Source organism: Melospiza georgiana, chromosome 26 (genome assembly GCF_028018845.1).
Source record: "Melospiza georgiana isolate bMelGeo1 chromosome 26, bMelGeo1.pri, whole genome shotgun sequence".
NCBI classification, from domain to species: domain Eukaryota; kingdom Metazoa; phylum Chordata; class Aves; order Passeriformes; family Passerellidae; genus Melospiza; species Melospiza georgiana.
Window position 1 is genome coordinate 6759896 of NC_080455.1, and position 24029 is coordinate 6783924.

General features: G+C 50.4%; 1 protein-coding gene across 2 annotated transcripts; it reads right to left on the reverse strand.

Moving 5' to 3' along the window:
* Positions 1-2694: 2694 nt before the first annotated feature.
* ATCAY (ATCAY kinesin light chain interacting caytaxin) lies at positions 2695-18742 on the reverse strand. 2 transcript variants are annotated; one of them, XM_058040768.1, is made up of 13 exons: positions 18653-18742; positions 17175-17298; positions 11697-11761; positions 10715-10936; positions 9602-9787; positions 9025-9127; positions 7889-8020; positions 7076-7162; positions 6159-6257; positions 5900-5935; positions 5739-5774; positions 4922-4957; positions 2695-4691 (listed from the first exon to the last, which is right to left on the reverse strand). In XM_058040768.1, exons 2-13 carry the CDS (start codon positions 17249-17251, stop codon positions 4682-4684), a joined length of 1089 nt encoding a protein of 362 aa, XP_057896751.1. In that variant the 5' UTR covers positions 17252-17298; positions 18653-18742; the 3' UTR covers positions 2695-4681. The 2 variants fall into 2 exon arrangements, with proteins under 2 accessions (XP_057896751.1, XP_057896752.1); XM_058040769.1 differs by lacking the exon at positions 17175-17298 and having other exon boundaries at positions 18653-18733.
* Between the last annotated feature and the right edge of the window lie 5287 nt (positions 18743-24029).

Here is a 24029-nt window from a genome sequence, read left to right on the forward strand (position 1 = left end):
CACTTGGGATTGTTGAAATTTGGGGTTGTGTGTTCCTTCCAGAACTCTGGGTGGCTCAGGGTGCTTCTCCAAGGCTGGGGAGCTCCCTGAAGGTGTGGGAAGGAGAGCAGGGGAACAGAACCAGCAAGAGAGGAGAATTTCCCCCGAAGCAGCTCAGAACGGGGACAAGGAGGGCAGTGGAATAGCAGAGTGAGTTGGAGTGAGGTTTGAGGGCTGGCATCTCCTCCTGGCAGAGCTGCCAGCAGCAGGGTGACATTCCTGGTGCCAGCGGGTCCTGTGGCAGATGTCACATGGGGGTTTGGACAAGGCAGGGCTGGGGGGAGAAAATAACTGGGGTGTCGCTGGTTTGGGGAATGGGATCAGCCGAATTAAAATTCCAAGTTTTTGGTGTTTTTTGTCGTTGCTGTGGTTTGTTTTTGTTTTTGTTTTTTTTTTAATGTTTTATTTTATTTTATTTTATTTTATTTTATTTTATTTTATTTTATTTTATTTTATTTTATTTTATTTTATTTTTAATTCCACACAGAGCCCAATTTAAATTCCAAGTTTATGATTTTTTTTTTTTTAATTCCACCCAGGGACAAAATCCTTCCCCAAATCCCACCTCTCCCTGCCCTCCCTGTGTCCTGTCCCTCCATCCCAAATTCCAAATTCCAAATCCCAAATCCCAAATCCCAAATCCCTCTCCTGGAGCCCCCTTCAGGCCCCTGGAAAGCCCCAAATCGGTCACCCCAAACCCCCACGTGCTGGTTGATGCCATAAATTGAATATTTGAGCTACAAAATCGCAACCCCCAAAAGGCTTTTCTATAGAAATGAAACAAAAAAAAGCAGAGGATGAACAGAAAAAAAAAAAAATTGAATTGGTCCTGATGGGATTTTGGTTTTTATGGAAAAAATGAAATCAGAGCAAAAAATCTGCTTCATACAAATTTCCAGCACAAGTGTAGCCCTAATTTAAAATTAATTTCAATTAATATGCATTTCCTGAAAGAATTCACAGCATGACTAGAGCAATGCTTGTTAGAGGATTAGATTTGTGTATATTCCTATTTCCAGTTCATTAATTATGTTAATGATTTGTCTAAACCCACTCAAATTAGGCATCTCACTGTAAATAGTTGGGTGTTGAATATTAAATAATATTAAATATAATAATATTAATATTACAAATAAAAAAGGGGTTCTTGGGGTTTGGGTATTTTTCCATTTAAGTGGCTCTGGGTTGATTTTTGTGTGTTTGGGTTTATAATTCTCAATTTCCAGTCATGGTATTAATTGGATTATAAAAATAAATATAAAAATAATGTGAGATTAAACAACTTGAGACGAGCAGGGTCCTGTGCAGGTTGAGAGAAACCCAAGGAAAGGAATTTTTTCCATGGCTCTTTTTGGGAAAGAATCCTCCAGGAGTTATTTTAGTAAAATAATTGGAATTTTGCAGTGTCAGAATTTCCTTTGAATGCCTTTCTTCAAGGGAACAACATCCAAACAACGAATTTCCCTCATATTTTCCACATGAAGCCAAATCCTAAATAAAATCTACTTGACAGAATCTTGTGGCTGAAGGATTAGTCTCATTTTAATAGAATATCCACAGAATTTATGGAATAATACAAAGCAAAACTCAGGGTACAGATGAAGAGTCTGCTAGCACAAACCACCTAAATTACAACCACTGCAGAAAATGACATTTCACACGTTTGTACAGGTGGGGTTGGGCTGGAAAGGAACAAAAAAATTAAATTAAACCCCTGGGATTGTGGTTTATTGTCCTTTACCAAAACCTGCTGAGTTTCTGGCTGCCAGGAAGGAAGGAAAGAAGGAAATAGAAAAGAGGAAAATGTGCTTTTTGTGGGGTTTTTTGTCCCTTTTTCCTGCCACAGCCCTTCCTTGACTCCTGGTTTTTGAAACCCTCTAAAAAAGAGGATTTTTCACCTTTAAAACCTTTTTCTGCACCTCTGTGGGGAGTAAAGATGGAAAAATAACCATGAGGGAATCTCTAAATATCCATTTACATTTGCACAGCACTGGAGAGGAAGGATTGGGGTGAATTCCTGCCCTGGAATCCAGCTTTGGTTCCTGTGCCTTCCTGGTGAACCACGACAAAAACTCATGGCCAGCCCCAGTTCTGGGTGTAAAAAGCAGAAAATTTGGAGTTTCTGGGGCTGAGGATAAATCCTCCAGGAGAGGGGAAGGGAATTCCTGCCCTGCACAGGAAGAAATTGGATTTTTCAGGCTGACGTGGAGCGAATTGAGGTCCGGCCATGAAACACACATCGAGTAAAACCACCGGGACTTGGTGAATTTGGGCATAAAAGAACATTTCCTGCAGCTAAAACGCGACTTCCCATGGGAGGAAAAACCTCAGGAAAAGTCAAATCAGACCAGAAAGTGCTCGATGCAATCCAGGGAACTGAGAAATGAAGATCTTGGTCCTGCAGGGCTGATTTCTGAGGCAGGAACAGGGGGCACTGAGCAGTCCAGCAGTATTGCTCAAGGGATGAGTTCATTTCATTTTCTCCTTTAAACATATTTATATATTTATAGACTGGTCAAAGTCCCACTGGAAATGCATTTCCACCAGCAGCAGTGCAGATTTCTCCCCATCCAGCTGAGATTTGTCACTCCACCTTTGGGACAGGGACATTTTCTTTTTTTGCTGTTTTTGTCCAAAAATTTGTATTTTTTTTTTTTTTTCTAATTGATGGGGCGGCAGGTTCTTCTCTGTGTTAAAAGACATAAAAACTTTATCCATGTGTCCATCCATCCATCCATCCATCCATGAACATAAACTTTACATGCTTATAAAGCTGTGCAAAATTAAAATCTAATGCACAGCACTTGGAGTGCTCCATGACAAAGTGCTCTTTTTGAAACAGAACAAAACCAAAAATCTCTTCCAAGAAGTTAAAAATTGATTTTTTTTTTTGTATGGAAACGAGTGCCCACCTCCATCTCATGAAGGGAAATTGGGGATCTGTCCTTTTCCCAGCTGAAATTAAATCCCATCCAGTGCCACCCTGCCATGATCCCAGCCCCTTCCAACTTGGAATATTTTGTCAATAATTGGTTTATAATTATCTCGTTCAGATGGAATGTGGAATTTTATTTTTCTTTTCCATCTTCAGCCTCTGGGCTGGTGCTGTGGGCGCAGAGCTCTGCTTTCCATCCCTGGCTGGAGCGTGTGAGGAGAACGTCTCAAATGAGAATTAAGGTTTGAAAAGTCATTTTGGTGCTTCCTTGGAGCACCCAAGGGGAGGAAGGGGCTCACCCAGCGTGGTTTTGTTCACTGAAAGGAGGAGAAAAGCAGCTTTGTGTGTCCAGAGGAGCCATCCCCACTTCCAGGAGAAACCCAGGATTCTCCTTGAAACCATGAGAAGGGAATTCTTCATCTGGAGAATGAAAGGGGTGGTGAAGTGAAGAAATGAGAAGGGGATTCCTCATCTGCAGGAGTTTGAGAGGGGTTTTAGCTGATCATGGGATCAGGAAAACCTAAAAAATGGTTTGGAGGGAACTCAAATCCCATCAGTGCCACCGTGCCACGGGCAGGGACATCTCCCACTGTCCCAGCCTGGCCTTGGCCATTCCAGGGACCCAGCCTGAGGCCATGCAAGCTGGCTGTGCCTCTGAAATCAGGAATTTCCAAAGAATTTTAAATGTTCCTTCATTTCTTTCCCCCTTCCTTTGCTCACAGAACCCTCACGAGTCCCAGTCCCGAATCCCAAGAGTCCAAGTCCCACCTGCACCTCTGGGTTCCAGCAGCCACCCCCGTGTCCTGCACCCTCCATGGGGCCATCCCAGGCTGGAATGTGGAATTTTAGGAGGAATTTAATGTGCTGGAGGAGCATTTCCCTCCTCAGGGAGCCTCCCAACACTTCAGCAGCATCAGCAGAGAGTGATTGTCCAGTGGAGACCAAAACAGGGCCTGGGGAACTTCCTTATCATGGAAAACTCCTTCCAAACCCCTTTGGGGTGTGTGCCCTCAGGAGAAGGTTCTGTGGGATCCCTTCAGAGTGCCTCATGCTCCTGGATGGGATAAATCAGGAAAAAAACAGGAAAAACCAGGAAAAACCATGAGATTTCCTGCTGGCAATGAGTTCCAGAGGAACGGTGGGAGCTGGCAGTGCTGCACTCGGAATCTTCTGGAAGAAACTCACACTGGCTGGAGAAAGGAGGGGAAAGCTCTTGCCATTGCCTGTGTGGTTGTTCTCAGCTTTTGGGGTGTCCTGGAGGAGCCTGGGGTGCTCCGTGCTGGCCAGCAGCGAGCGAAGGGAAGGTTTTATCATCGAAACCAAAATAAATTCTCTCTCTGGGCTGGAGATTCATGGGCTGGAGGATGCTCTTGACTTACTCCAAGGATACACAGTGAGTATCTGCGCTGTGCAATGCTCTCCACGGACCATTCCCTAAACACACCAGAACCTGTGCTGTAAAGTGCTGCTCCTGCTTCGTGTTCTGGGGGGGTTTGTTTGGTTTTTTGTTCTTCTTTTTCTTTTCTATTTTTAAAAAAAAAGGAAAGTGATTCCCAAGAGGTGAAAGGACTTTGGAGGCAGAGGAGGCAGGCTCCAGGATTTACAGGGCTTGGGGGAAGGTGGTGGCAAGCTCTTGTCCCCAGAGGTCCTTGTTGAGGTGGTGGCTCCAGGCTGCTCCTTCTGCTCCATGCTCGGTGCTGCTGCCACTCAGGACATGCTGGGAAAAGGGACAGGAGGCATTTTCAGGCTCAAACTGAGGTCAAAAATGTGGTTATTGCCACCACACCGACAAAAAACAACGAGGGAATTTGGGTGAAAGTGTTGCTGGGGACACTGATGGTGCCAGCCATGGATTTCGTGGGCAGAGGGGACAAAGTGACACCAGGCTGGGGGAACCTGGATCACAAATGGCACAGGATGGGACCCAGCCACACCAAGAGCTCAAACCTGGTCTCCTGATCCTCTGCTGGGGGCACAGGCATGCTGCAAAGAGAAAATAAAAATAAATAAACCTCCAGCACATGGTCCATAAAAAATAAAAAATAAAGAAATAATAAATACTAAAATAAATAATAATTATTAAATAATGAATAATGAATAATAAATAATAAAATCAAAAATTAAAATAAAAATTAAAAATAAAAATGAAAATGAAAATAAAAATAATAACTAATAAATAATAACTAATAACTAATAAATAAATAATAATAAAAAATTAATAAATCTCAAATCTCAAATAAATCTCAAAATAAACCAATCCCCCTCTCTGCCCTGAGCTCCAGGAATATTTCAGCCTCATCCAGGGCATCTTTCCCTGCTCCCCTCAGGAACTGGAATAAGAAGAGAGGCTGTGTCTGCTCAGGACCAGAGCCACATTACCCTGGTGAAGGATTTTATCTTCCAAACCCCTCCAGAATTTCCCTTCCCTACAGTTCCAGCCTTTATCAGCTCCTGGACACGCTGGGAATGCCCTGGTGGATCCCAGGGGGGCTCCCAAGCTGGGGGGCTGTTCTCATGCCCAGAGACTCTCCAAGGGAAGGGGAAATCAGAGGAGGGAAGAAATCAGAGAAAAGGGGAAATCAGAGAAAAGGGGAAATCAGAGGAGGGGAGAAATCAGAGAAAAGGGGAAATCAGAGAAAAGGGGAAATCAGAGGAAGGGGAAATCAGAGAAAAGGGGAAATCAGAGGAGGGGAGAAATCAGAGAAAAGGGGAAATCAGAGGAGGGGAAATCAGAGGGAAGGGAAGGGTAAATCAGAGTCCTTACCTTTCCCTCTCAGCCATGTCTTGTTTCTCCTCTGCCCTGTAAACACAAATCCCGTTGGGAATCCATCCCCAGTGGGAAGGAGGAGCCCCCAGGGCCTTCCTGGGGTGATGGATGAGCCCTGGAGAGGAGCCGCTCTCCATCCCTCCCCAAATCCATCTTACCTTTCTTTCCTGGCCTTGATCCTCTCCTCTTCATACCTGCAACAGAGACAAAACCTCCTTTAGCTGCTGCTGTTCCCTTTTAGCCCCATTGTTTGGTGTTTGCTGAGGGGCAGAAGCTGTGAGCCACAGTCAGGAGCCATTCCTTGGCTGGGGCCAGCTTTGCCCAGGCTCTGGGCAGGTTTGCCCTCCCCACCCATGGATTTGGGCTCAGGACCCCCAGCTGTCCCCCCCAGAGCCCCAGGGCCCCCCTGGCACTCACTGCAGGACACACTCTGGGATCTGCACGTGCTCCATGGGGATGAGCTGCTCCAGCTCCTCCAGGCTGTGCACGTACTGGATCTTGTTGATGAACTTCACACTAGCAGGGAGAGACACGGAGAGAGAGGCACTGCCACCCCAGGGGCTCCAAAAACACCTCTGGAGGTGGCACTGGGGGGTCTGAGGGGTGCAGGACAAGGGGGAGCTCCACCCTGGTCACCGCTGGCTGAGGGTGAGCTTGAAATGTGATTTATGGGATTAAAACCCAGGGAAGGGCTGGGGCTGAGGTGGGATGGAGATCAGGGGAAGGTTCAGGGGTTTGGGATGGAGATCAGGGAGAGGTTCAGGGGATCAGGAAAGGTTCAAGGGTTTGGGATGGAGATCAGGGAGAGGTTCAGGGGATCAGGAAAGGTTCAGGGGTTTGGGATGGAGATCAGGAAAGGTTCAAGGGTTTGGGATGGAGATCAGGGAGAGGTTCAGGGGATCAGGAAAGGTTCAAGGGTTTGGGATGGAGATCAGGGAAAGGTTCAGGGGATCAGGGAGAGGTTCAGGGGGTTTGGGATGGAGATCAGGGAAAGATTCTGAGATTTCAGGTGGAGATCGGGGAAAGGTTAAGAGGGTTTGGGATGGAGATCAGGGAGAGATTCTGGGATTTGGGATGGAGATCAGGGAAAGGTTCTTTCCCCAGAGGGTGGTGGGCACTGAATTCCCTAGGGAATGGTCCCTTCCCAGCCCTGCCAGAGCTGCAGGAGCCCCTGGACACCACTCTGGGACAGGTTGGGATTGTTGGGGAGCCTCTGCAGGGCCAGGGGCTGGGCTGGATGGTCCCTGTGGATCCCTCAAACCGAGGATGCTCCATCACTCTGTGATTCCAAGCTCCCACCCCACACCTGCTGAGCCTGGGGCTGCTGTGCCCACCTGATGAAGGGCCTGGAGATGGCCAGGACAGTCCTGATGAACCACGAGGGGTGCACGATGATCAGGGCCTTGAGGTTCTTCCTCAGCCTGGGGACAGGTCAGGGGACAGAGTCACATCCCAGGGACGTTTCCTGAGCTGCCCTGTGCTGTGCTGGGCTCCAGCAGGGGCTGCCCAGGTGAAACCCTTGGGAAGCTCATCCCAGCTCAGCAGGATGTGGAGCACTGCTCTGGAAATGTCATTATAAACCAAAATATCCCTGGACAGGGCTGGGAGCAGCCTGGGGTGGTGGGAGCTGTGCCTGCCCAAGGGGAGGGCACTGAGGTGATTTCTGAGGTGCATTCCAGCACCTGGCAGGTGTAAGGAATGTGGGACTGGCTCAGGCTCGTTCCTGCTGAGGAACAGCTGTGGCAGACAACTTTTATAAAAAATCCATTCCTTAGGATTTTTTCCTCCTGGGAAGCTGAGAGGCCTCAGGAACAAAATGCAAACAATGGTTATCTACTGCTGTGGAATGCAACAGGTGCATCTGGGATTGGGGTCATGTCGTTGTTTCTAATTAATGGGCAGTTACAGTGAGCTGGCCACAAACCTTTGTTATTCATTCCTTTCTATCCTTAGCCAGCCTTTTGATGAGAACCTTTTCTTCTATTCTTTTAGTATAGTTTTAATGTAATATACATCATAAAACAATAAATCAAGCCTTTTGAAACACGGAGTCACACCCTCATCTCTTCCCTCACCCCTGCGAACACCAGGGGTCACAAGCAGCCTCTGATTTTCCTCTGGAGAGGCCCCAGGAGCAGGTTCCTCACCTTCTGTCGATCATCTGGTAGCACTTCTTGAGCCAGCCCAGGCCTGGCATCCTCCTGCGCGGCGTGGCCCCGTTCAGGTACACGATCATGTAATCCTCAGCCACCAGCAGCTCCAGGCTGCTGATCACATACCTGCCCGGGGGCACCGAGAGGAACCCAGTGAGACCCCACAAACATCCTCGAGATTTCCGCAAGCGCCCCCGTGCCACCCTGGAACAGCTCCAGAGCCTCTTTATAGGGCTGGGAACAGCTTTGGTGGCCTGGGTGTCCCTCAGGGGTCAGAACTTTGTGCCCTGCTCAGCAGGGACTGTCCCAGGCTGGGCACAGTGAGTCCATCCTGGCCATAATTCCTGCAATATTTGAATTCTTGGCCTTGTTGGACTCGGAACTGTGCCCATTGTGCCACCAGTGTCCCACCAGTGTCCCACCAGTGTCCCACCAATGTCCCACCAATGTCCCACCAGTGTCCCACCAGTGTCCCACCAGTGTCCCAGCAGCCCCTGGCAGGGCTGGGCTTGCATCCAGCCTGCTCCCAGCTGAAATTCCAGGGAAGCTGCTGTGTGCTTTCCTCTGGATGCCCAGAGCACTGGGAATATTCCTCTGTCTGCTCTGGGGTGCCCTGGCCCTCAGGGCAGCACTGACTTTGACCCTCACCCATGGAGAAAGTTTCCTAAACTTCAAAATATAATCCACAAAAGTGTGAAATGGATTATAGACAGTGGTGCAGGTGTAGCACTGGGTGAGAAATTGAGGTTTTGGGGTTTTTAGAGTGTTGTGGATGTGAGAAAGATGGAGGGCACAGGGTGCTGTCCTGGGTTTCTTCTTCTTGGGTTTGGGCGGCATTTTGTAATTGGGTGTAAAAATCCACACTGGGATCAGTTATTGGGTTAAAAGGGAAAATAATCCAGGTGTCAGCTCTTAATTGGATGGTTTAGTCTTAAAATCTCTTGTACCAAGAGACTGTTGGCCATTTTGTGCCTTGCTGCCCAACTCACAGCAGTGAGACTGTTTTACTGATAAGAGATAACAAACACCCGAGCCCAAACACGAATTCCTGCCTCAAGTTCCTTCAATCCCAACCCAGACAAACCCACAACCAGGGCTCCCCCAGGCTGCTGTCCCTCCCAGGCACTCACAGGAAGAGGTTCTCCATGATGTAGTGATAATCTGCCAGGTTGCTGTCGGGGAGGTAGCAGGCAGCAAAGACGATGATGGCGTTGAGACCTTCTCCGTAGTATCCTGCCCAAAAAAACCACCAAAGTGACACTTTCCAGGCAAAAACGGGACAGCTGAGGGGAAAACAGCGCTGAAATTTGGCCCTGGGGTGGTTTTTGTGTCTCTGCTCAGCTCCAGGTGAGCGTTTCTCTCTTCAGATGTTTTCCACTGTGAAATTTCCTCCTTGGCTTGGTTATAATGTGGGTTTGGGGTTCAGGGAATGGATTTTGGGGTTTTAAAGCTGGATTGCCCCTTGGCTTGGCTTGGACTTTGGAAACAAACCTGACTGCACATGTGTGGACCCTGGAGCATCCCAGGGACTGGCACAATCCCTCCAGATGACAATTCTACAGTCACTAAACATTTTCAGCACCATCTGAGCGCTTTGGTGCTTTTCTACCGAAAAACCCCAAATTTTCCCCCCCAAACAGGGCCCAGCCAGCCTTGGCGGGATGGACAGAGGGACAGAGGGACAGAGGGACCAGGGTTTGGGCTCACCTCCGTGCGTCACCACCCTCATGTAGGGTTTGATCATCTGCAGGTCGATCCTGTGCTCCTGCTCGCCGATGATGACGGTTCTCCAGAGGCGCCCGTTGGTGGCACTGCCATCCTCGGTGCCACCGTCCCCAAACAGGTCTGCGCTGTCCCCTGGCATGTTCTTGGCCGTGGCCACCGGGGTGTCATCTGGGAAAGGGACAAAGGGCTCTGGCCTTGAGGAGGAATGGGGAAGAGCTTTGGGAACACCGATGTTGTGGGGTTCTCAAAAAATTCACTTTCTTATCAGCCAAGGACGCTCAGGGATGATGCTCTGATGGGGTTTCACCTCCAGCCTTGATCTGGGCCAATTTATTCATTGTTTTTATTCTTTATTAATTTATTTTTATTTATTCATTTATTCAATTTATTCATTATTTTTATTTTTGGACCAATTTATTAATTATTTTTATTTTTGGACCAATTTATTAATCATTTTTATTTTATTTAATTATTAATATATTCATAATTTTATTTTACTAACACACAGTCGTAATAACCTCGAAAAATGACATTGCATAAATTCGCCTAACCATTCAGAAGAGGGTACAATCCTACAGGTTTTAACCTTGCTCTGCTGCCCAAATATTGTAGAAATAACTTTAAAATCTCCCTCTGCTTATCAGAGGGAGATTTAAAAGTTATTTCTACAATATAATATAAATTGGGCCAATTTATTCATAATTTTTTGGGGGGGCCAATTTATTAATAATTTAAATTTTATTTAATTATGAATATATTCATAAATATATATATATTCATATGTATATATATTCATATATATATATAGATTCATATATTCATTTACTAACAAAAATCTTTAAAATGAGGCAGAAAAAACCACCCCAACCCCTGGCAACGCTCACCCAGAACCAGGGTTGTTTTACCTTCCCATTCCAGCTCACTGATCTGGGCCAATTTATTCATTATTTTTATTTTTGGGGCCGATTTATTAATTATTTTTATTTTCGGGCCGATTTATTCATCATTTAAATTTTACTTAATTATGAATATATTCACAACTTTATTTTACTAACACACAGTCGCAATAACTTTGAAAAAATGATGTTCTTTTACCTTCCCATTCCAGCTCGTTGCCGTTGCCCAGGAACTCGAGGGAATCCGTCTCGTCAGGGGTCTCGATGTCGTCCACGTTGATGTCCAGGTCGTCTGGGGTGTCCAGGAAGTCGTCGGAGAGGATGGAGCCCTCGCTCTGGTCCAGGGAAATGTTGATCTCGGGTGCCACCAGGGTCTTCCTCTTCCGATGGGCCCCGTTGAAGTTCAGGGTGTTGGGGGGAGCTGGAGTCCAGAGGAAAAGAAAACTGACAGGGTGTGTGGGGTTTGGGCAGTGCTGTGTGATCTCACGAGGTAAAAAACCTTAGATTTGGGGCTTTAGTGCATAGCAATATATAGAAACCAAGGTAGAAAATTTTCAGTAGGTTAATTGTCTTTTTTACACTTTCTTCTTCTTCAGTTTTCTCTAATTACGTCTGTGCTGCAGGTTTCCAGTAATCATAATCGAGTTAGAAGCATAAATAATAGAGATATCAACTATAAATATAAATAATATTGATACCAACAGTTTATTAAAGAATTAAGACTTAAATAGCCTTGGATAAACACCAATTTAGCTCACTTTCTCGACTTGTTAGTGAGAGCTCGCACCTCGTAAGTTTGCAATAAATAAAGATAATATTGAGGTCTCACTCTGGAGTGTCCTGAGTTTTATTCCTCCTGGCCTTAGAACAAGCAAGAGCCTGGCATTCCAACACATTCTGGAGGCACAGAGCAAGGCATCCTCAAGGATAATTCCTGCTGGAACATGGAGCTGGAGCCCTCAGGGTGCTGGGTCCCACTGGAAGGCACTGGGATGGGAGCACCCACACCCCTGAAATCCCAGTTTCCTCCCCCAAATCCTCAGGATGGAAGAACAACTTCAAATCCCTGCTGGTTCCCTCTTCCCAAGTGAGAATTTTTAATTTTTTTTTTTTTTGGTGGAGAATCCAAGGTTTCCTCCCTGCCTGGCAGCTCCCCTGTGCTTGCAGAATTTGGCACTTACAGGACGTGGTCTCGTCCTCCGTGGGGCTTCCCAGAGACTCCATCCCTGTCTCCTCTGGGAGAGGCCTGCAGGACAAAAACACAGCAGAGAGCGGGGGAAATGAGGGGGGGAAATCATCCTGAGGGAATGGAGGCAGCAGGGAAAAAACCCAACCCCAGCTCTGCCCTTTGTCACCCTGAGGGTCTGGGCTTCCCTCCCGGCTGCTCTGCAATCCCCACTGACCTCCAGACCACCCCAAGGGATGAAAAAATCCAGCAGGGAGCGAATCCTGGCCTTGGCAGCGCTCTCCTCCTCTGTGTTCTGCTCATTTTCATTCTGCAGGAGCTCCGAGGGGCAGCGCCAGGCCCTGGGGCTCCTCATTAGGGCACCCCCTAATTAATTAGGGCACCCCAGGGCCGTGTCCCCATTCCCTGGCAGGGCTCTGGGGTGGGCACAGCACACAGGCAGGGTTGTTTTCACCCCAATCCATCACAGCTTTATCCACAACCTCCTTCCCCAGGGACTCCTTGGTTCTGGCTCTATTTGGGACCAGTGACCCCAAATTGTCACCTCAGCCCCCCCTGGGTGACTCCCAGCCCCTGCTGTGGGCTGGAATTGGGTCGAATCCATGCTAAAATCCAGGTATCAGCATCCAACCCCTATTTTGGGGCCACCCCTCTTTTCCTGGGGTTTGCAGCCTCTCCTGCTCAGCTCCTGCACCCTCCCAGCTCAAATCTGGGCCCCTCCAGCTGGAGGCATCAACGGATTGGGAAGTTTTCCTTGCTAAAATCAACGCCCAGGGTATGGCTGGCACCCCTGGGCAGCTGCTGGAGCTGCTCCTGCCCCAGTCTGGGTGGGAAAAGTGGGAATTTGGGTCTGGGCTGTGGCCAGGAACCTTTGCTGTGCCTGAGCCTCACCCTGGGCGCTTTTCCCCTCAGCTGGAGCTGGGGTTTGTTCTGGCCCCTGGAATTATCTGTGTTTGACATTTCCTCACCAAACCCCACCAACTCCACCAGTCCACGCTGCTAAAATCTCTGTTTGAGATCCCTCCTTCCCCCTGGCCAGGGAGGAGCTGCGAAATCCCTGGGACAAATCTGGGAATGGGGATGAGGATGAGGATGGGGATGGGGATGATGAGGATGATGAGGATGATGAGGATGGGGATGGGTTTGAGGATGGGGATGAGGAGGATGAGGATGGGGATGGGGATGGGGATGAGATGAGGATGAGGATGAGGATGAGGATGAGGATGAGGATGAGGATGGGGATGGGGATGGGGATGGGGATGGGGATGGGGATGGGGATGGGGATGGGGATGATGAGGATGGGGAAGAGATGAGGACGGGGATAAGGATGATGAGGATGAGGATGAGATGAGGATGGGGATAAGGATGATGAGGATGATGAGGATGAGGATGAGGATGAGGACAAGGATGAGGATGATGAGGATGATGAGGATGAGATGAGGATGAGGATGGGGATGGGGAGGATGAGGATGGGGATGAGGATGATGAGGATGAGGATGAGGACGAGGATGAGGATGAGATGAGGATGAGGATGAGGATGATGAGGATGATGAGCCTGAGCAGAGTCGCTGTCCCGCAGCCCCATGGCCCCGGCGCACAGCAAAGGAGGGAGGTGACAGCGGGGACAGGATCCAGCCCAGCTCTGCCCCGCTCCTTTCCACGACACGGCGGCCACCAGGCAAATTAAACCCCATGAATATGCAGATTAAGGGATAATCCCCGGCTGCCGGTCACTGCATATTCATGAGGGCTCAGCGCCCGATCAAAGGCAGGTGCAGGACCCCCGGGGCAGAAGGAAAAACCCCCCGAGCCCCCCTCGGCTCCCCCTGCCCGCGCCCACCCGGGCCTGGCGCGGTTTGTCCCGGGATTTGGCGCCCGGCACGGCTTGGTGACACAGCATCCAGATGGGGACGAGGGAGGAGAAGGGAGGGCAGCTGAGTACGTGCTGCTCACACCGAGCTCGGCTCGGGCGGGCCGAGGGCAGGGAAAGCCGCGCTCACCTTCCCCGAGGCTGCTGCGGGGCGATCGCTGCCTCCTCCCGCGGCTCCTCCCGCCTCCAAAACCCCCCGGGACGAATTCGGGGAGAGCCGGGGCTCTGCTCGGGGCCCTGGGCCAGCCCCGGGCCGCAGGGACAGAGCGGGACCGCGGGGTGAGGGAGGGACGCAGGAAAAGATCCAGGAATGGATGAAGGGACGGATGCAGGGAGGGATGAGGGGAGGGATGGATGCAGGAGGGAGGCAGGGATGGATGCAGGGAATAGATGCAGAATTAGATGCAGGATTAGATGCAGGGAATAGATCCAGGAATGGATGCAGGAATAGATGCAGGAATGGGTGCAGGAATGAATGCAGTGATGGATGCAGGGAATAGATGCAGGAATAGATGCAGGGTTAGATCCAGGAATGGATGCAGTGATGGAAGCAAGGATGGATCCAGGAATGCATACAGGACAGTTGCAGCGATGGATGCAAGGGTAGATGCAGGAATAGATCCAGGAATAGACGCAAGAACGGATGCAGGGATGGATGCAGGGATGGATGCAGGGAAGGATGCAAGAACGGATGCAGGAAGGGATGCAGGAAGGGATGCAGGAAGGGATGCAGGGACGGATGCAGGAGTGAGCATGCTCCCGCTCCGCGCCGCCCGCGTCTCGGTCACGGCCTCCCCGCCCCGGGCCGCCCGAGCAGGGCCGGGATCGGGGCCGGGGCAGCCCCGAGGATCCGCCCGCTCCTCTCCCGGCTCCTCCTCGCAGCGGTTGCCGCTGTTCGGCCTCCCAGAAACGCTGGAATGTCGGCCCGGGCCCTCAAGCAGCGCCCGGGTTCTGTTTTTCTGTTTTCCCGTTTTCCCGGCCCAGATCTCTGTCTACGATGTGGCTTTTCTTTTTCTTTTTATTTTTTTTTTTTTTCGGGGCAAGACTGGCTAATGGCAGGCAGGCAAAAATAGCTCTGCAGCAAATCAGCTGCTGGAGAGCGGCTGTCCCACATGCAGCAGCTCCTGCCCTATTATTGCAACGCTTCCAGCGGGGAAGCGGCTGGAAAAGGACAATTTATTTATTTTCATTGCCGGTAGAGCCCAGCTGGCTTTCCCTGCTTTGCCTGGGGCTGTCTGGGCTCTGTCTGGCGTCGTTCCTGCTCAATCCCTCCGGAGGAGGCTCCTCCCAGGGCTCCGGCCTCATCCCTCCCCTCTCACATCCCTCTGCCTGTCCCGGGGTTCATTCCCAGGGTGTTTTCCTGGGTTTGGGGGTGCCTGGAGCTTTCCAGGAGGGATTTCCATGGAATGCTGGGCCTGGAGTTTGCTGCTGCATGGGCAGAGTGGGACAGAGCTCCCAGGTGGTGCCCCAGAGCCACAGCAGTTTTATCTGGATATTTAGGGAGCTCTGGGATGATCTTTTCCTTCCTACACCTTCATTTCCCGTCTCTCTTCTCTGAGCAGCCTGGTCTGCTGGAAGGAATCCCCACTTTGGGAGGGAGATGAGTTTTAAGGCTGCTTCCAACCCATTCCACAATTCCCATCCATCATCCATCCATCCATCCATCCATCCATCCATCCATCCATCCATCATCCATCCATCCATCCATCCATCCATCATCCATCATCCATCCATCCATCCATCATCCATCCATCATCCATCCTTCATCCATCCATCCATCATCCATCATCCATCCATCCATCCATCCATCCATCCATCCATCCATCCATCCATCCCTCCATCCATCCATCCATCCATCCATCCATCCATCCATCATCCATCCATCCATCCATCCATCCATCCATCCATCCATCCATCCACCATCCATCCATCCATCATCCATCCATCCATCCATCCATCCATCCATCCATCCATCATCCATCCATCCATCCATCCATCCATCCTCCATCCATCCATCCATCCATCCATCCATCCATCCATCCATCCATCATCCATCCATCCATCCATCCATCCATCCATCCATCCATCCATCCACCATCCATCCATCCATCATCCATCCATCCATCCATCCATCCATCCATCCATCCATCCATCCATCCCTTTCTTTCCCACACTTCTCTCTCCTTTCCCTCCATCAAACCCCGGGGCTGGCAGGGATCCAGCCGCTCTCAGAGGGAATTTTATCCTCTCTGGGGCTGGGGAGGAGGGAAGGACAAATGCCGCGCTGTGGGCTGCAGCACAGAGGGGCTCACAGGGCACGCAGCTGGGGCTGCCAGGAACAGAGCCAGGCTCATCCCAGGGAACAGGAGCCCCTTTCTCTGTGCCTGGCAATGCTGGGGCTCTGAGCCTGCAGCTGCAGGGGCTGCGCCAGCCCCGAGAGCCCCCGGGCACCTGCAGGGGCTCCAGATCCAAGAATGGGCAGCATTGGAAGGGAGCTGAGAAACCCCCTCAGTGTCACCCCTGCTGCCCAGGCAGGGCCACCTGGAGCAGGGGAATCCACACCTGGTGGGATTGGGATGTCTGGAAAGGGAGAATCCCAAATCCAGTGGGTTTGGGATGTCCCTGGAGCAGGGGAATCCACACCTGGTGGGATTGGGATGTCTGGAAAGGGAGAATCCACACCCACTGGGTTTGGGATGTCCCTGGAGCAGGGGAATCCACACCCGATGGGTTTGGGATGTCCCAGGAGTAGGGGAATCCACACCCACTGGATTTAGGATGTCCCTGAGAGGGAGAATCCAGCCCTGGTGGGTTTGGGATGTCTGGAAAGGGAGAATCCACACCCAGTGGGTTTGGGATGTCCCTGGAGCAGGGGAATCACACCTGGTGGGTTTGGGATGTCCATGAGAGGGAGAATCCCAAATCCAGTGGGTTTGGGATGTCCCTGGAATGTCCATGGGTTTGGGATGTCTGGAAAGGGAGAATCCACACCCAGTGGATTTGGGATGTCCCTGGAATGCCCCCAGAGAGGGAGAATCCAGCCCTGCCCCGGCAGCCTGGCAGTGGGAACGAGCTGGGAATGGGGGTGGGAATGTGCTGGCCGTTCAGGCACTCGGGGATGGGTTTTGGGATGGGTTTGGCACCCCTGTGCAGCTGCTGGAGCCGATCTGAAGGTGGAAGGTGCCACTTTGGCACCTCCTGTCAGCCCCACAGGGCTGGCACCCGTTGGGTGCAGGGACCCTGGCACAGCAGCGCTGCTGTGTTTGGGATTCTGCTGGGTTCAGAGCTGGGAATGAGTCCATAAATCCATAAATGCACTCCCACGTGCATCCCTCCACCCTCTGTGGATCCCTCTATCCATCCCAATCTCCCTGTGCCCCACACCCAGCTCCTTCCCATGCCTACCCAGAGATGCCAAAAACATCCCCAGATTTTTGATGCGCTCGGAGCAGCCCCAAAAATTCTGAGCCCCTGTTGGAGTTCAGGCTCCTGTTGCCTCTGAGGCCTGGACATGGACCCTCCCACTCTGACGGTCTCTCACAGGGAAAAAAAAATTAAATTAAAATGATTCTGGTTTTGTTTTGTTTGTTTTGGGGAACACACCTGGGGAAGTCCTCGTCCTGCCACTCCTCCTTCACATCCACGTTCTCCATCCTCAGCGTGGCCTCCGTGGTGCCCATGGCTCTCAGGGGGCCGGGGCCAGCAGATCCCCCAGGAGGGGCTCAGGCTGCAGAGGGGAGGCACAGAGGTTGGCATGGATGGGGCACCCACACCCCTTGGGAGGTGGTGAGAGGGGATTGGTTGGGAAAAGCAGAAATTCTGCACTCTGGGCACGTTTTGGGGCACAGGGAGGAGGTGAGGGTCGGGGTGTGGGTCTGTTCGGGCCCCAGCTGCTCCCCCTGACACCCACAGGGTTCCCATTCTTGTGTCTCATCCGGCACCAATCTGCTCATCAGCCGCTCTGTGCTGAGGGAGAGGAGACGAGGGGAGGGTGAGCTGCCCTGGGCTGCCCTGGGGCATTCCCAGATTGGCATTCCAGATTGGCATTTCCAGATTGGCATTCCCAGATTGGCATTCCAGATCGGCATTCCCAGATCAGCATTCCCAGACTGGCATTCCCAAACTGGCATTTCTGGGATTGGCATTCCCAGATTGACATTCCCTGACTGGCATTTCAGATTGGCATCCCAGGATTGACATTCCAGGATTGACATTCCAGACTGGCATTCCTAGATTGGCATCCCAGGATTGACATTCCATGACTGGCATTTCTGGGATTGGCATTCCCAGACTGACCTTCCCAGATTGGCATTCCAGACTGCCATTCCCAGGACTGGCATTTCAGGATTGGCATTTCCAGATCGACATTCCCAGACTGGCATCCCCAGATCGACATTCCTACGATTGGCATTCCAGACTGGCATTCCAGGATTGGCATTTCTGGGATTGGCACTCCCAAAATTGACATTCACAGGACTGACATTTCAGGATTGGCATTCCAGATTGGCATTCCAGATTGGCACTCCCAGGATTGGCACTCCCAGACTGCCATTCCCATATCGACATTCCCAGACTGGCATTCCAGGATTGGCATTCTCAGATTGGCACTCCCAGATCAGCATTCCCAAATTGCCATTCCCATATCGACATTCCCATATCGACATCCCCAGGCTGGCATTCCAGGATTGGCATTCCAGATCGGCATTCCCAGGATTGGCACTCCCAGCCTGGCATTCCCGCCCATCCCAGCGAGCCCCTGGCCCGGTCTGGCTCCATCCCTGCCCTTCCCTACCCCAGACACCTCCAGGCTCTGGAAAATCCCGATTTCCTCCCCCTGGCCGGCGGCAGCTGCTCCGTGCCAGCCCCGCGGGCATCATGGAGGGACCGAGGGAGGAGGAGGGAAGGAGAAAAGGAGAAGGGAAGGAGAAAAGAAGGAGGAGAGAAGGAGAAGGGAAGGAGAAATCCCGGCTGGAGGCGGCTGCAGCATCCATCCATCCATCCATCCATCCATCCATCCATCCATCCATCCATCCATCCATCCATCCATCCATCCATCCATCCATCATCCATCCCGTACTCACCGCTGCCGCTGCTCAGAGGGGAACAAAGGCGAGCCCGAGCCTTCCTCCCCGCCAGCTCCGCATTCCTCCTCCCGCTGGACGCGGCTCAGCAGGTGCGGCCCGCGGATGGCGGCGGGGACGAGGAGGATGAGGATGGAGCGGCGTGCGGATGCATCCAGGTCGGTTTTCCCGGCAGCGGCCGCTGCTCCGCGGTTCGGCTCGGAAACAGGGACGGGCTCGGGGCGCTATTGCTGCTCCTCCATGGCTGCTGCTGCTGCTCCCCCGAACGCCTCCGCGGGATTTCCTGCTGGATTTCGGGATGCGGCGATGGCTTTTGGGATTCGGTGAGATTTTGGTGATGGTTTTTGGGATTCGGTGATGGTTTTTGGGATTCGGTGATGGTTTTTTGGGGATTCGGCGATGATGGTTTTTGGGGATTCGGTGGTGGTTTTTCCGCCCGCAGCTGGCGGAGCCTGCGCTCCCCTAAATCAGCGAATTAATTCCCTGCTCTGCAGGAGGGGAGGGACAGCCCCGGAGCCCTCCCCGTGCCAGCGCCGCCCCAATCGGCTGCCAGGCTCCGAACCCGTGCCCGGCTGGGCGGGTGGAGCCGCCAGCGCTGGCACAGGGGGTGCCAAGGGTAGGGCTGCTCCTGCAGGAGGCACCGAGGGGTCTGCGGGCATCGTTCCCTGAGAAGGGGAAAGTGCCCCGGGATGCGGGGTTTGGGGGCATCATTCCCTGAGAAAAATACCCTGGGATGTGGGGTTTGGGATTTGGGTGCATAATGCCCTAAGAGTGAAAAGTACCCTGGGATGTGGGATGTGGGGTTTGGGGGCATCATTCCCTGAGAAACTGAGAGGTGCCCTGGGATGTGGGGTTTGGGTGCTGGGATTTGGGATGCATCATTCCCTGAGAAAGGGAAAGGTGCTGTGGGATTTGGGATATGGGATTGGGATGCATCGTTCCCTGAGAAGTGGAAAGTGCCCTGGGATGTGGGGTTTGGGATTTGGGGGGCATCATTTCCTGTGAAGGGGAAAGTTCCCTGGGATTTGGGATTTGGGTGCATCATTCCCTGAGAAAAATACCCTGGGATGTGGGGTTTGGGATTTGGGGGCATCATTCCCTGCCATCGCTCCATCCCTGTGGATCCCTCCTTTCCACGGATCCATCCCTTCCATGGATCCCTCCTTGTGGATCCCTCCTTGTGGATCCCTCCTTTCCATGGATCCCTCCTTTCCCTGGATCCCTCCTTTCCCTGGATCCCTCCTTTCCCTGGATCCCTCCCAGCGATGCACAGCTCGGACCTGCAGAGGTCCCCGCGCACCAGGAGATGGAGGCAGGGAAATAATTCCCGCGGGATTTCTCCAAGGGAAAAGCAGGAATTGTGAATTTACCCAAAAGCCGAGTCTGGGAATTCCATGCCAGCCAGGAATTCCTCCCCAGTATCCCACCCAGCCCTGTCCCTCCATCCCGCATCCCAAATCCCTCCCCAGCTCTCCTGGAGCCCTTTGGGGCCTGGGAGGTTCCTGTTGAACCTCAAGATCTTCCCATGGGCTCCCTCCTCCAGGTTCTCCAGGTCAGGAGTTGATTCTCCCCAAGGATGGACACTCCACACCTGCCCTGCCCAATCTGCTCCAGTGTTTGGCCACCCTTAAATGAATAGAAAATATAAAATTTAAAATAAAAAAAAAAAATTAAAAGATAAAATATATTTTAAAATAAAAATATTAAAATTAAAAAATTAAATTATAAAATATAAAAATATAAAAATTAAAATACAATACATGTATTTTAAAAATTAAAATATAAAATATAAAAAATAAATAATTTAAATTATAACATAGTTATAATAATATATAATAAAATAATACAAAACATATATTATTTTATTATATATTTAATATATAATTATTACGATGTTTTATTATTATATATTTAATATATAATTAAATAGTATAAAATATAAAATTTCAAAAATAAAATATAAACTGTAAAATTAAAAATTAAAATACAAAATATAGATTTTTAAAAAATTAAAATATAAATTACAAAATTAAAAAATTAAAATATAAATTTAAAATTTAAAAATAAAATATAAATATAATATTTGTCCTGTCTTTAAAGAGAATTTCTGGGTCTCCACTCCTCCACTGGCCTCTTGTCCACTCACTGGGCACCTCTGGGAAGAGTCTGGCTCCAATCACTGGGAGCTTGGCGAGCTGAAATCAAGATGAAACATTTGTTGTAGGGAAAATAAAAGTTATTTTGGGTCCTTTGAAATTATTTACAACTTGAAGCAAAACCAAAAGGAGTATTTTGGGGATGAAAAGCTGCAGCTTTGTTTGAGATATGCTTGAAATTAAACGCTTTGCCTTTTATTGAGCTGTGGCATTTCCCAGTTGAGATCTGCCTGCCTTTAATTAAGAAAAGCAGGGGACCACAAGAGCCTTCAAAGATGCATTTGCAAGCCCAGAAATGTTTTATTTTGGGGAGAACAAGATGTTTTCACTGACTCCACTTAAGGAAAAAAAAAACAAAACCAAACCTGTTTTGCTGGGACAAATGGGAAGGTTTCATTCTGGCTTGACCTAAGGAGGGAAAACCTTGCATTTCCTAATTTTCTAATGGAATCTCTAAAGGCCAGAGCAGCTGTTTGCAGAGTCCAGGCTCTGAGAAATCCCTGGGAGTGTCCAAGGCTAGGCTGGATGGGTTTGGGGACCTGAGGAGGAGGCCACCTCTCATAGGAACCACTCTTGGGTGACATTTTTGGGTGAAAATTGACTCTGGAGACACAAAGCAGTGGGTGGGGGTCACTTGACCCCCCTAATTTAGGTTTGAAATCTCAAATCAGGCCCCCAAAAGCACCTGGGAGGGATTCTGGCCCTGCCCCAGGGCTGGTGTTTATTCCAAGGGAAAGCACTCGTGACCGGGGGGCACCAGGGCCTGACCTGCTCCGGGCCTTGTTTACATCTCACCGGAGCCAAACCTCGCCCCAGCCCCGGCGATCAGCACCAAATCGTCCCTTCTCCAGCCCCCTGAGCCTCCCCGGGCAGGAGAACACGGGAAAGGCACAACCACATCTGGCCAGAGCTGCTCTGGGCCCTGCTGGATGGGTGGGGATGGGTTGATGTCCAGGTGAGAGGATCCAGGTGCTGCCACACCTGCTCAGGATGCAGAGTTTGGGAGATTTCAGTTCTCTAGGATGTGTCCAGCTCCTGTGGGGTTTGATAGGGATGGTTTGGTGTCCAGGTGAGAAGATCCTGGTCCTGAAGGATCCTGGTGCTGCCACACCTGCTCAGGATGCAGAGTTTGGGAGTTCCTGGTGTGTTGGGGAAGATGAAACAGGAAAGCCTTATAAATGTGATTGCCTGGCAAAAGATTTGGAGAATATGGAAACTGTAAGTGAGATTGAAATGAAAACAAGCTTGGAGATCCCTCAGTTACTGAACAACTGGAAAATCAATGGTGTGGCCAGCTGAAGGTGATCCCCTTTTGATGGAACAACACCCTCTGCTTGCAGACAGGGCCAAGGGGCAGAGCAGACTCCACTCTGAGCTGTGGGTGATGTGAAATCCTCAGAGCCATCAAATCATGCCATTGTTAAGGTTGGAAAATCCCTCTGGGATCATGGAGCCCAACCACCAACCCAGCACTGCCAAGGCCACCATTAAACCTTGTCCCCAAGTGCCATATCCATGTTTTTGGAACATTCCAGGGATGGGGACTCCACCACCACCACCCTTTCGGTGAAGATCTTCTTCCCAACATCCAATCTCATGAGGAAATTTTCCCTCATACCCCATCTCCTGGAATTACCCAATCCTTCCACCCAAAACCGGGCGGTGCAAAGTGGCTCCTGCCCCTTGGGGAGCTGCTTTTGTGGTTTATTTATTATCTGCTCATCAACGTTTATCCCTGCTGCCTGGGGTGATAAATCCTGAGCAGGGAAGGACATTCCTGCCCTTGGGATGCCCAGGCAGGTGGCACAGGCTGCCCTTGGCATTGATGTTAATTGAAGGGTTAATGAGGGCTCTGCTCTGCCTCCCTGCTCCCTGATTAATTCCAGCCAGGTGTCCACGGTTCAGGCCCTAAAAACAACAACTGCAGCAGAGTCTGGGAGCACTTAGGCAGGCCTCAGGCTGCAATTCCAAGTATGGATAAATATTTGCACCTCCGAGGCTGGGAGACACCTTGGAGATAGGGAGGGGATGGCTGGGGGGGCTTTTCCAAGGGGAAAGATGGATTTGCTGGGGAGCGGTGCTGGAATCCTTGTGCAGCCCTGCCTGGGTGGTCCTGGGGAGGATCCTGAGGTTTTGGGGGCTGCAAAACCCTCCTGGGGAATCCAAACGAGCTCCCACTAAATTTTGGCCTCACAGCTCCCGTGGCTGCCCCCAGGGATGGACAGGCATGGGAGAGCGAGGAGGAGAAATGCAGAATGTGCACAGGGAATGTGCAAAGCTCCTTGTTTGGGGCAGGCTGTGGGAAAAGCAGAAAATCCATTTCATTCTGGGAGATCCCTTCCCACCCAGGTGAGCTCTGAGGTTCTCCCTGTCCCTGAAATGCTCCAGAGGTTTCTAGCTCTGACTTTCACATCTGTCAGTGAATTTCTGCCTTCCAGCAGTGTGTGATGAGTGCCAGGATGACAGGAAAATTGTGCTTGCCTTCAGCCCAGGGCAATCCAGGTTCTCCAGCCTCCTTCATGCCTGGGAAACCCAAGGAATTCAGTTATCTGCTCTTCTTCACCTTTTCTCATAGGACCAGGCTGGAAAAGACCTCTAAGATCACCCAATCCAACAATCCAACAGCCCTGCTGGTGCTCCACTGGCCACTTTTTGTTTTAAAAATATTTTTAACCTTTTTTTTTCCTGTGTTTAGGTCTGAAAATCTCATGGGGTCCTGCAGCCCTGACCCTCATCTCGCTCTGGCCAGAGACAGCAAAACTAAAACCCAGCCCAGGGTTGTGATTCACTGGATTCAGGGCTGTCTGGGCTGCAGAATTCTGATTATTTGGGTAAATAAAGAGCCTCACAAGAGGGCTCGTCCCTCTGGAGTGTGATGGAGCTGTTCTGCCCCTCTGGGGAGTCTGTGCTGTATTAAAACCCTCGTAACAACTTCACAGGAGTTTCCACATTCAAGTGATCATAATAATGCTCATAAAGCACACTCCAGAGTGAAGTACTTATGAATTATTTGACTTAAAGTAGGGGGGAAATAAAAAAAAATAAAGAAAAAAAAAAAGGAGAAGAAGAAAAGAGCTGGGCTGAATTAATAGCTCTGGGAGAACCATAAATTGAGAGGAATCATATTGCAGAGAGTAATTTTGTGTGTGCAATAAAAGCAACGTTTATGGCTCCGCTGCCTAAATTCGACTGGGATGTTTTTTTTTGAAGCAAAGAGCTTT